At 33.6% G+C, this 10,796-nt stretch overlaps 1 protein-coding gene across 3 annotated transcripts; it reads right to left on the bottom strand.

Annotated features, from left to right (window-relative positions):
• Positions 1-316: 316 nt before the first annotated feature.
• On the bottom strand, positions 317-9,593 carry LOC107755222 (neuromedin-U-like). 3 transcript variants are annotated; one of them, XM_016571939.1, is made up of 9 exons: positions 9,389-9,593; positions 6,960-7,015; positions 6,488-6,535; positions 5,426-5,485; positions 5,201-5,230; positions 3,614-3,688; positions 1,279-1,332; positions 657-716; positions 317-433 (listed from the first exon to the last, which is right to left on the bottom strand). In XM_016571939.1, the coding sequence occupies exons 1-8, from the start codon at positions 9,507-9,509 to the stop codon at positions 681-683; spliced, it is 480 nt and encodes a 159-aa protein (XP_016427425.1). In that variant the 5' UTR covers positions 9,510-9,593; the 3' UTR covers positions 317-433; positions 657-680. The 3 variants fall into 3 exon arrangements, with proteins under 3 accessions (XP_016427425.1, XP_016427426.1, XP_016427427.1); XM_016571940.1 differs by having other exon boundaries at positions 317-430; XM_016571941.1 differs by lacking the exon at positions 3,614-3,688.
• Positions 9,594-10,796: the final 1,203 nt, after the last annotated feature.

The following is a 10,796-nucleotide window of genomic DNA, read 5'->3' as shown; positions in this document are numbered from 1 at the left end:
AAAACGGCAGTGATCGGAAGTGAAGTTTGATGAATGCTTTTTGACTAATCGTTGTAGATAGCGGGGTAACAAAAACACACATTCATCAAGAGAAAGAGAGAATGGACCAGAGTCGCACTAGTGCTTTCAATAAATAAATGGAGAGGGAAAAAGGTTTTATTTCTTTGTTTTTTGGTAGCATTCCAATATACAGTAAAACACATACAGTGAGTTTGGTCAAAATCACACTGCCACAATGAAGAAATATTTGATAATGCTTTTAATTCAAACGACACGGCACAGTTACACAAACAGGAATGTTTGAACAGATAATAGACTTTATTTGGATTCTGTCTGTACATTCAACATCACAATTCAATAGAGGGGTGTAACGTGACGTTTCAAGGTTGACTGGCTCTGGATCAGGACACCTGCAGGACGGGGTCTGGTGCTGCTGAAAATATTCATCAAAAATTTTTTTTTTTTAAAGACATTAACAGATACACTAGTATAAAAAAATGTGTTTTTCACAGGTTTAATGTACATGAGTTTCTGTATTTTTGTCCTGTGAGATTAAAGTGACTCTAGACCCAGTGCACATGTAAGAAACACATTGAAAAAAAAGTATGGCTTAAACTGATTTTTCTCATTTGTAAAAAAAAAAAAAAAATAGATACCTGATTTTTCAATTCTTTATTGTTTTACACATACTCATCAGATCTTCTTCCATTGCGTGGCTGCAGAAAAGAACAGAGAAAAGTACTTACAGAAAAGTGGTTTTTCGAGTAATAAGAAAAAATAGTATATTTAAAATGTGAAATACTGTAGGTATGTTAACTAAAAATAAAACTATTAGTCATTTTCATAATTAAAATATCATAATTGACATAAAATACAACATTAAGTAAACATTTAAACTTCAAAACTACAAATGTTGCTTTGCCACCTAACTGAAATATGTAAAGTATTAAAAAACTAAGAGATAATAAATCAATTAAACATAAAATTACTAAAACACACTAAAATTAAAATGAACAAAACAAGTTAGTATGTAAATATCATGTAGGATTGGAAGGAACCAAAAGTCATAATTTAACACTTTTGAAAAATACATATTTCTATTTTGTATTAATTGGTATTTTAAATTTTTAACTAATCTGAATATTATGGAAAACTATCCCCCTCAATGCTTATGATGGTTACAGCACTGTACATTGCTTTTCTACTAATGTAAAGAAGATCATTCAATTTCCATGTTGTGCTGAACAATAAAGAGTAGTCATTCATATTATAACCTACCCGATAAAGGAAGTATCCTCTGCTCTGGATCCGTCCGGGCCCCTGAAGGTCATCCTGTGCACAGAAGGAATTGTTATCACACCACACTTTCTGACGTTGCTACCAAACTTTGTGTACACAACTTTGACTAACTCAGTCATCAGAGGTCTTCAGATGAATCAAAGGTTTGATGACGGCAGTGTTGTTAGGGGTTAAAAAGCTTTATCTACCCAACAATATCCATCAGGACCATTTCCTGTGTGAGAGTGAGGCAGTCATTTACTCTTGTTCAGTTTTGTCTTTTACCCTTATAGCACAATAACACTTTTAGCGTACAATTACCTCTCAAATGGATGGGAGCAATTAATCTAAGGTTGAGCCATTTCACATCCTGCACATACAATTAGATGGACTCAAACTCATGCATCCTTGTGTGTGCACAAGCACGGCTTACATAATACAGAAATTAATACTTGTAAATACAACGAAAAAATAAAAGGTACATATTAAAAATAGCCTTCTTACATTGTGAATTATAGTAAATTAATAAATATTCAATTTAAATTAAATGTAGTATACTCTCTATATATGTAATATATAGTGCATAAATTAATATATCATATTTATTATCATTTAAAAAAATATTTGGGGAGCAGTAATAAATTAACACTTTTATTTTTCATTAAAATTATCAAGATGTTTATAATGTTACAAAAGATTTTTTTTTTTTTTTCAAAAAAATGTTCTTTTGAACTTTCTGTCCATCAAAAAATCCTATCACGGTTTCCGCGAAAAATATTAAGCAGCACAACCGTTTTTAACAATGAGAAGAAGAATAAGAAATCTTTCTTGAGCAGCAAATCAGAATGATTTCTGAAGGATCATGTGACACTGAAGACTGGAGTAATATCAGCTGCAAATATCACCATAGGAATAAATTACATTTTAAAATATATTCAAATAGAAAACAGGCGTTTAAAATTTTAATACTATTTCACAATATTGCTATTTTTATTTATTTTTAATTAAATAAATGAAGCCTTGGTGGGAATAAGAAACTTCTTTCAAGCACACATACACAAACACACACACAAATCTTATCAACCTCAAAGTTTTGAATGGTACCGTATGTAATTCAAAAATGAATAAATTAATAATTAATTAGTGAATAAGACAACCTTTTTTCCAGCATCAACCAGAGAAAGAGAGATAGGTTGTCCGGTAGTGGTGTATAAAAACAGATACACACAAATCTGTCTGTTTTAATAATAATTAACACTTAGTACTTTAATAATTAACACTTAACACTTAATTAAATCAACAATTACTGATGGTCAGAAAAGAAGTCCTAGAGCTAAGTCATGATGAGATATTATCAAACAGCATATGGCATTTCATCAAGCATCACAGAGGACTGAGAAGAACAGACGCATGAACATCCGTCTAAATTTAAGCTGTTTTTGGTCAACTATTCATGCAATCACCACAGCAGCTGTATGTATTTTTTTTAACCTTTAAATAGGCTATCAGTTTTAAAGTAATACTGGTGGTACACTGGCTTCTAAGATGGCGAATAGCTTGTTTTTTTTTTACCACACTCTCCCCAATAATCTGTTCTGGGAGTAAAGGTCCTTGCACACGGAGTCCGAAATTTTCGTATGCGTTTTTCGTTTTTTTTTTTCGTATTCGACATCCTTTCCTATCAAAATGCTTGCTACGGATGCGAAAACACAGAAAATCTAACCTGATCTGAATTTTTTTATGACGGACGAAAGTTTCGGAGGCAGTGTGTAAATGTGATTGACACAACGTGAGCTCGTATTTATTTTTTAACGTGCGAAAATTTCGGACTCAGTGTGCAATGACCTTTAGTTTGATGAGCAGGTACGGAATTCTGCGAAAAAAGAACGGATTACTTTACGGCAGCAACAAACGCACGTGTGCAGCTATGCACTGTAATTATGACAGCGACACGACGGCGAATTCCACTTGCATAACTGTAGGGGGCTCCAAAAATACACAAAGCTACATACAAGTGCTGTAATATTTAACGGCAATGGACTCTATTTATTTCCAAGACCATGGGAAAACTCTTGAAAACTCATTATCATAATTCTTCAATAAAAAAGTATGCACTATTCAATTACATAATTAGGTGACAAAATATGAATTATTTCTTATGTTTAGTACAGCTAAATGTCCTAAACTTGACTTCTGAATACCAACCCTGGATATACAGTATTTAGTCACTTACCCAAACTAAATATTGCTTTAGCAGTTATTTTAGTGGTTCTCTGGGTGTCATACTCACAGCGCTAATGTAGTCTGAATGAAGGTAAGCATGCAGGATACATACATTTAATTTCATTCTCCTGCTTCTTCTTCTGGCAAGCTGGGGTATGAGCTCCAGAAGAGGGTGCAACACAGTAGACTGACACATACACATATATAGAGAGATATCATGAAGACAGACATGGAGAGATATGAAAACCATGAACATCTGTTCCTGGCGACTGGCCAGGGGTCGCAGAGAGGATTCATTTAATACACACTTGTCTGTCCTCAGTGTGACTCAGTGTTCATTTTGCACACACGGTGCATTGATGTTCAGTAAAAACGCAATCACATGCAAGCCATGCCAGAGCACATGACAACATACAATGTGAGGGAGTGTTTAAAAGCAACATATAGCAATTTGTTACAAATATGCAGTACATTTGGCTGCATATTTGAAACGAATCTCAACTGGCATATAAATATTTTAAAATGTAAAATTAAAGTTTAAAGAAGAAATGTGGTTAACATGCAAGGAATGGACAGTTGGGAGGAAAAGACACTGAACACTTCCTCTGACTGCATCAACACAAAATGGCATGTAAATTCAATTTGGAATTAAAATGAGGTTCTATTCTGGTTTGCGTTGCTGCCAAAATTCTGATATTAATTCACAAAAAAAAAAAAAAAAAAATCTAATATTTCAAGGGAATATCTAGTGCAAATGATAACATTTAGGTTATTTTTAGGGAAGAAAGTAATTTATAAAATCAATGTAATTATTTTCTGTTTCTGTCATAGGTGTGAATGCTGTCAAGGAGGAATGAAAGGATATCAGAGGTTACATGCATGCAATGGGAACTGAAGAGTAGATAGTTTTAAATACTGTAGGATGATAATCTGATAATTATCTGAAAATAATCTGAATACTAAAGATGCATTTAGTGGTCTGCTATTTTTGCTATTAGACTTAGTGGAAACATTAAAATAATATACAGGTAAAATGATCAAATAGTTTCAAGTAAAATCAATATTTTATATCCACGTATTTATTTTATTTTATTTATTTATTTTGCAGTTACTTACATTATCCTTTATATCCAGTTTCCTAAGAATGTGGCTATATTGCATTTAGATTTTCCATTACCTTGGCCCAAAAGGGAAATGTGCAGTGGCCTAAAATACAATTTATTTCATTCACTTGAGCTTTAATTAATGAGTATTATATCCCTAATTAGGATATGCAGTTGGGTGTGTTATTGAAGACAGTGCAGCGTAGCAACAGTGGCTGAGTGTTAAAAGCAACATACACTTAAACAACCCGTGAGGAAACCTACCGTCCCATCTGACAATCCTGCACCGTTCGGTTTAGTGTAATGAAATAAAAACTACACATACATGTATAGACACACAAATACAAAACCCAAACAGAAGTTACACAAACACCAAAAATCAATAAGATAAAAACATGAAAAACATTCATAGAATGGAAAAAAAACAATATCCATAAAAAAGACATTATCCATATAAAAAAACATACAATTACAATCAAACATACATGAATAGACAAAGATAAAAGGATGCTGATGTTACGGTGTCATTGAATTGTCATTGCACTGAATATGTCTGAGACGACCTCAAATTAAGACTTCAAATGTCATACACTCACCCTTTTGCTGGTCTCTCGAGCTGTGATCTCCTGCATGTACAAAAAAAACAAACAGAAAAATGATTAGTCTTTTCATTAATCTATGCATTACTATGATAACTAGACCCAGACAGATTTTTGCACATCTATTTAATAAACAAATACGCAAAGGTTGGCGATGATGTGTAGAATATTTGTGAAATCTTCTGCGTGTGCTGATTGCATGTGGGCATGAATAATATTCACCTCCGATTTTTGCAGTGATCCCAGCATTAGGAAACACAGGTCCTCCAGGACATCAGATGTCTGGCAAAGGTTAAAAGAAATGTAAATGGAAAGTTTAAGCCTTTTACTGTGCTTAAAATCCTTAAGTAATTCACTGTTCCATGGTCAAAATTATCAGCATTTTTTTTTTTAAATGCTTGTAAATCGGAAGGCCATTATGCTATATTATTCCCAAATTCTGGATTCAATCTTTTTGCCAGCTTATTTTCTTTCATTTTAACTTCTTTTCGTTTTATGGATCAGATCTCTGTAGAGCCGCTTTATAGCTTCAAATTAGTTTATTATTGATGAGTTTTGCAACATCAACACTGTTATTGAACTGAGATGAATCAACATGGAATTGACTTGAGCTGAATAACAATACTGTCTTCATTTGAGCTGCTTATTGCTGAATTGAACTTATTTTTAATTATTGAACTTTAACAGTTCAACTGAACTGAATCAACAAATGAACTGACTGGAACTTAATTAATGTCAATAATTTCTTGCCACAGTTGCTTTACAGCAGAATTTGAATTTGTCTTATATTTGGTGAAGTTAGAATCACTGATTAATGTTACTTCCCCGTTTAATACTGTAAATCTGCTTTGAAACAATCTCTATTGTGTAAAGCACTATATAAATAAAGGTGACTTGACTTGGTCTCTCAAAAACTCAGCTCAGATCACTGAGGCCTATGACCAGTCAGTTCCAAGAGAAATACAAATCTAATCAAAAGAAAACAAGTTGGCAAAAAGATTGAATGAACTAAAATTCTAACGGTTCAATATGTCTAGAACACAATATGAGTGTTAAACATTTGTGGCTGAGCCAAATGAGTCTGCCTTGTACTGAAATTGTTGACGGTGTTAAATTATTTAAATTAATTCTTATAGAAAAGCACAATTCAGCAGTTAGCCGTCTGTTAGCACAAAGTTTCTCTATATCTCTCTTTTACAGTTATGCCATAATCCACTCTCGGTTTGGTTCCTCAATAATACACAGTAGCTGTATTGCAAATGGCAACAACGCTGCATTACTCACTCTAAAGGATGGGTCTGCAGAGAGGTAGGACGAGCACAGTTCAGTTATCTACAACAAAAGAGAAATGCAGTTGTAATTTTAGGGCTTGCATAAATGAAGATTCAAAGAGCAAACTCAAAATGAATCGCATATCATTTATGTGTTGCGCTGTTCATTTCAGCCCATGGCCATAAACATGCATTAAACCATGCTTTCATATCCCAGCCTCTAGATCCCCGGGTTTACCCATGTAATTTCTCACGTGCACACAGTTAGCACATGTAAACAAAGCACAGACGTAATCATCACCTTAGAGAGTAAAGTTAACAGGTATTGAAACTGAACAAATATAAGTCATTTATAATAAACTTTTGTCTCTGAGGAAATTTGTATATAACTGAAGGCAGTATAAGAGATTTATTGGGAGAGTTAATCTATATGGTAAAAATGAAAGAGCTCATAAGTACGTCTATTGACAGTAAATCATACACACCTGGGTTAGTAACTGCTCATGCTCTATTGAAGATGGATTCAAGAGCACTGGAGCACCTGCAATCCATGCAGAAATCATTATTACATATATTCCAATAATGATATTTAGTGTTGTATGAATTTTGCATGGGAAAAAAATCATGTTGTTGACACATTGAATTCTACACAGCATGGTCATCCGACGTGACGTCTCCGTTCCCTCCTTCAGGGAATGAGGGTTACATACGTAACCGAGACGTTTTGTCCACTTATAATGATTCCGAAGTCTCCATTGGTCATAATTATTTGACCAGTGAAATCAATCTGGAAGCCTTGACAGCTGTAATCTTTGTGAGGTTTAGTTGTACAGGTCGGAAATGAATTACCTCTGCTTATCGATTTTCTTGTTTTGGTGATTTTGACCTCTTTTGCCTCAGTGGAATAAGCTCCAATTTAACTGAGTTTGTTTATTGATCTGTTGTATACGTCTCTCAATCTGGCTTTCCTTTTTGAACCATTACTGTCAAAAGGTGTTTTCTGTGAATGATTTATGGGACCTGTTTAAGACCTGGAAAAAGCGAGATCATTCGGCTGTAACTAGTCAAAAACAACCCCCCCCCCCAAAAAAAGAGAAAAGGTCAAATCTATTGTTATAAACTTGCATCTTCATGACTCTCTGGGTCTCTTATGACATTTAACAATCAGTGCTGATGGTATAATTGTATCTGTGTATTAATAAATGAGTCAAATAGTTGTCAAGGCTACTAATCTGTCAGCATCTCTCCTGGCATTTCTGGATTTTTTACATTGTTATAATATTATTCAAATTCTTGTGACATCACTGCTGTCAAAACTGACTCCACTGTACAATAATATTCTCACAATAATTCCTCTCAGTGACATCATAATGATCAGTTACGTGAATCTAATTTGGTGATATTGCTCTTGGTGTATAGAGCAAATTCTTTATTCCTATACTGCAGATGATCAAGCAGATGATCATTTTAATCCTTGTGGTGTAATGATTATTCACAAAATGAATCATATGCGTAATACTGTTTATCTCATTTTGCAGGTTTAATGGGAAACATCCAGCATTTTTTATTGTGCTAATTAGTCTCAACCTAACAAGGCACTTTAACAGAATCCACTGCCCCACGTATATGCAGTAAGCTCTTAGTTAATGCATCACAATGACGCATTCCTGCTTATTATCTACTGACACACTAATGCAGCACATTTTGAACCACAGACAAGAGTTCTAAGCCTTCAATAAAGATCAAAATTATTTTCAAACATGAAATCAGTAAAAAGTCAATCTAAAGACAAGATAAAGACAGAAGTTGCAGTGGTGGACAGCAACAGTTGTTTTTTAATACCTGTTGCAATATTTATGTATTACATCCATTTAATTTGTCACAATAAAGGTCATAATTTCTGCTTGATCTTTATACATATATAAAACATTTGATCCTCATCAGTAATTTAATGCAGTGTGATTAAGTGGTATGAACTGAACTGTGCAGATTTTTACATTTATACAAGTACACTTTTATATATACCCTAGTAAAAAAGTAATATATTTTAAATACATTTATTTAATACTAAGTGTAGTTCAAATCTATTAACATATTTACTGACATATCGCTTGAGACTTACTGATATAAAAATGATAATTCAACTTTCTTTGGAGTACTACTTGTGCAATTCTTATTAATTAACCTAAAATGTCACTATTGATGAGGATTGTATGGTTTTTTAATAATCTCGGTTTTTAAATGCAAGATATTTAAAGTGTACCTAAAGTACACTCGCAATAGTTCCACTTTAGCACAATCAAATATACTTCAGTATATCTTTATTTGTACTTCAGCGCTACTTTCGCACAGTTAAAGTGCATTAAGCACAAAATTAGTTCTTCCAATTTAGCAGACTTTAAGTATACCCGTTTAGTATAGCAAAATTACAACTGCAGGGTATTTTTATTAATACATAATGTGTAAATGAATTTGCAGTATACTTAGCATGAAATAAATGCATTTCAAATAAATTTTTGTATATATATATATATATATATATAGCAACAATGAATGATTGGTTTTAAAAATCACTGTTTGAGATATTAAATGATCTCAAACTGATCTTCAAAAGCTTCTTTTTGCTTGTTACTGTTTGATTTGTAAGGTTTCCAGAAAAATATAATGCCACACACACACACATACACACACACACACAATTTAAAAATATTTTTATTTGTATTAATTTATTTATATTACTTAATTTATATTATATTATTTTCATTATCACATTTCTGTTTAGAACCAACATTAGGCTAAATGTAATGAATAATTTGATGTAAATAAATAATCAGCTTTCTCATTAGAGAGAAAGTAGGCCACCAAACTTTTGCTAAGTTATTCTAATATCACTTAAGTTAAAGGAGAGACTTACTTGTGGTGATGGGTATGAAGGAGATGAAGAGGACAGCGAGCATCAGGGCTGAATTGTGTGCTGGGCTCATCGCGCTCTGACTCTGAGCTGCTCCGCGTTCACACTGACTGCTGCTCCTCATGCTCTCGTGCCGTCAGTTCGCGCCGCTTCGTCTGCTGCTCTGCTTTCTCAGCCTGACTTACAGCACAACATTATGAACTCTCAGAGTTACACACCCTCTTTGTAAATCGACCTGCAAAGTACGTCACGACGTATTAGCCCCGGCACGTGATTAATTTGCACAAATGATGCTGTGAAATGAGTGGACAACTTCCACATATGGTCTAAGCTATGAGTAATAAAACTAAAATCTTTAATCTTCAACATGACATTTTATTTACATGATTGTTTTACTGTATTTATATATAATATCGCTTGTTGTATGACAAAACATTTGCTGAGATATGAATATTTTAAACTTCCCGGTGTAACTGTTTCATTTTGTTTTACACCAGCTTTATTATTTGGACCACACAGCAGAGAAAAACGTTGAATAAAATATTGGCCTAGCTGCGACGTGTTATTAAAGATTCATTAAATATGCATATGGTAATTCCTCTAGTTGGGCCGCATTTGAATTCGTGACGGGCCGCGGGTTGAGAACCACTGCATTAGACAAACCCGTTATATCAAAGCGGAGGACGATGTTTCTGGTTTCTTATGTTTATGGGCAAAACAAAGGGGGAAATAATGTAAACACTGAATGTGTCCAAAGCTATCCATTGTCTTTCTCCAGAGTCTGTCTGTAAGAAATAAGAGTGTGTTTGAGTTTGAGATCCAGGCTCGGGTCACCAAGCTAAAGTGCATTGAGTCCAATTACCAAAATCTTTTACTCTCTAGAATTCTATAAACGTAGAAATGTCCAAATGTGACTTTATAGGATGCTATAGCCTATAGTAAGATTTAAACAGTAATTCCTAGACATGAAAAAAAAATCCTGTAGAGTGTAAATCCTGGGGGTTGTTCAGACTATGATGTTCATTTACACATTATCTAGTACAAACTAATAAAACTCGTTTATCATTTCTGGAAAGAACTGGACTCATGTCAGTAATTACACTTTGAATCCCTTTTCCTCTGGATTTTACGTATCTGTAATATCTAATTATCACTAAACCACAAGGGTTGTTTAAGTTTAGAGCAAATGCCACACAGTTTTCAGAAAATGAAATTTCTTATGTTTCTTTCAAATGTATTTCCAATTTATTTCAAATGGAATCCATGCTTACTAACTCCTGGTGTTCAAACAGGGAATCTGATGCACCACTGTTGTTTGTACATGATGACCTGAGAGAGAACAAAGCATTACAAGACAAAGCAGACAAATCATGTTCTTTGGAACTTTTTTGCAAATATCCCTGTGTTATGT

Source organism: Sinocyclocheilus rhinocerous, unplaced genomic scaffold, assembly GCF_001515625.1.
Source record: "Sinocyclocheilus rhinocerous isolate Xijiao unplaced genomic scaffold, SAMN03320098_v1.1 scaffold562, whole genome shotgun sequence".
Lineage (NCBI taxonomy): Eukaryota > Metazoa > Chordata > Actinopteri > Cypriniformes > Cyprinidae > Sinocyclocheilus > Sinocyclocheilus rhinocerous.
The sequence above is the reverse complement of the archived record's forward strand: the minus strand, read 5'-3'. Positions and strand labels throughout refer to the sequence as shown.

What these genes read in the sequence shown, in the direction of transcription:
- LOC107755222 (XM_016571939.1), bottom strand. Translation starts at nt 9,509, where the DNA reads ATGAGGAGCAGCAGTCAGTGTGAACGCGGAGCAGCTCAGAGTCAGAGC. An exon ending in CTTCATACCCATCACCACAA is followed by an intron (nt 7,016 to 9,388) that starts GTAAGTCTCTCC and finishes CATGGATTGCAG; the next exon opens with GTGCTCCAGTGCTCTTGAAT. An exon ending in ATGAGCAGTTACTAACCCAG is followed by an intron (nt 6,536 to 6,959) that starts GTGTGTATGATT and finishes CTTTTGTTGTAG; the next exon opens with ATAACTGAACTGTGCTCGTC.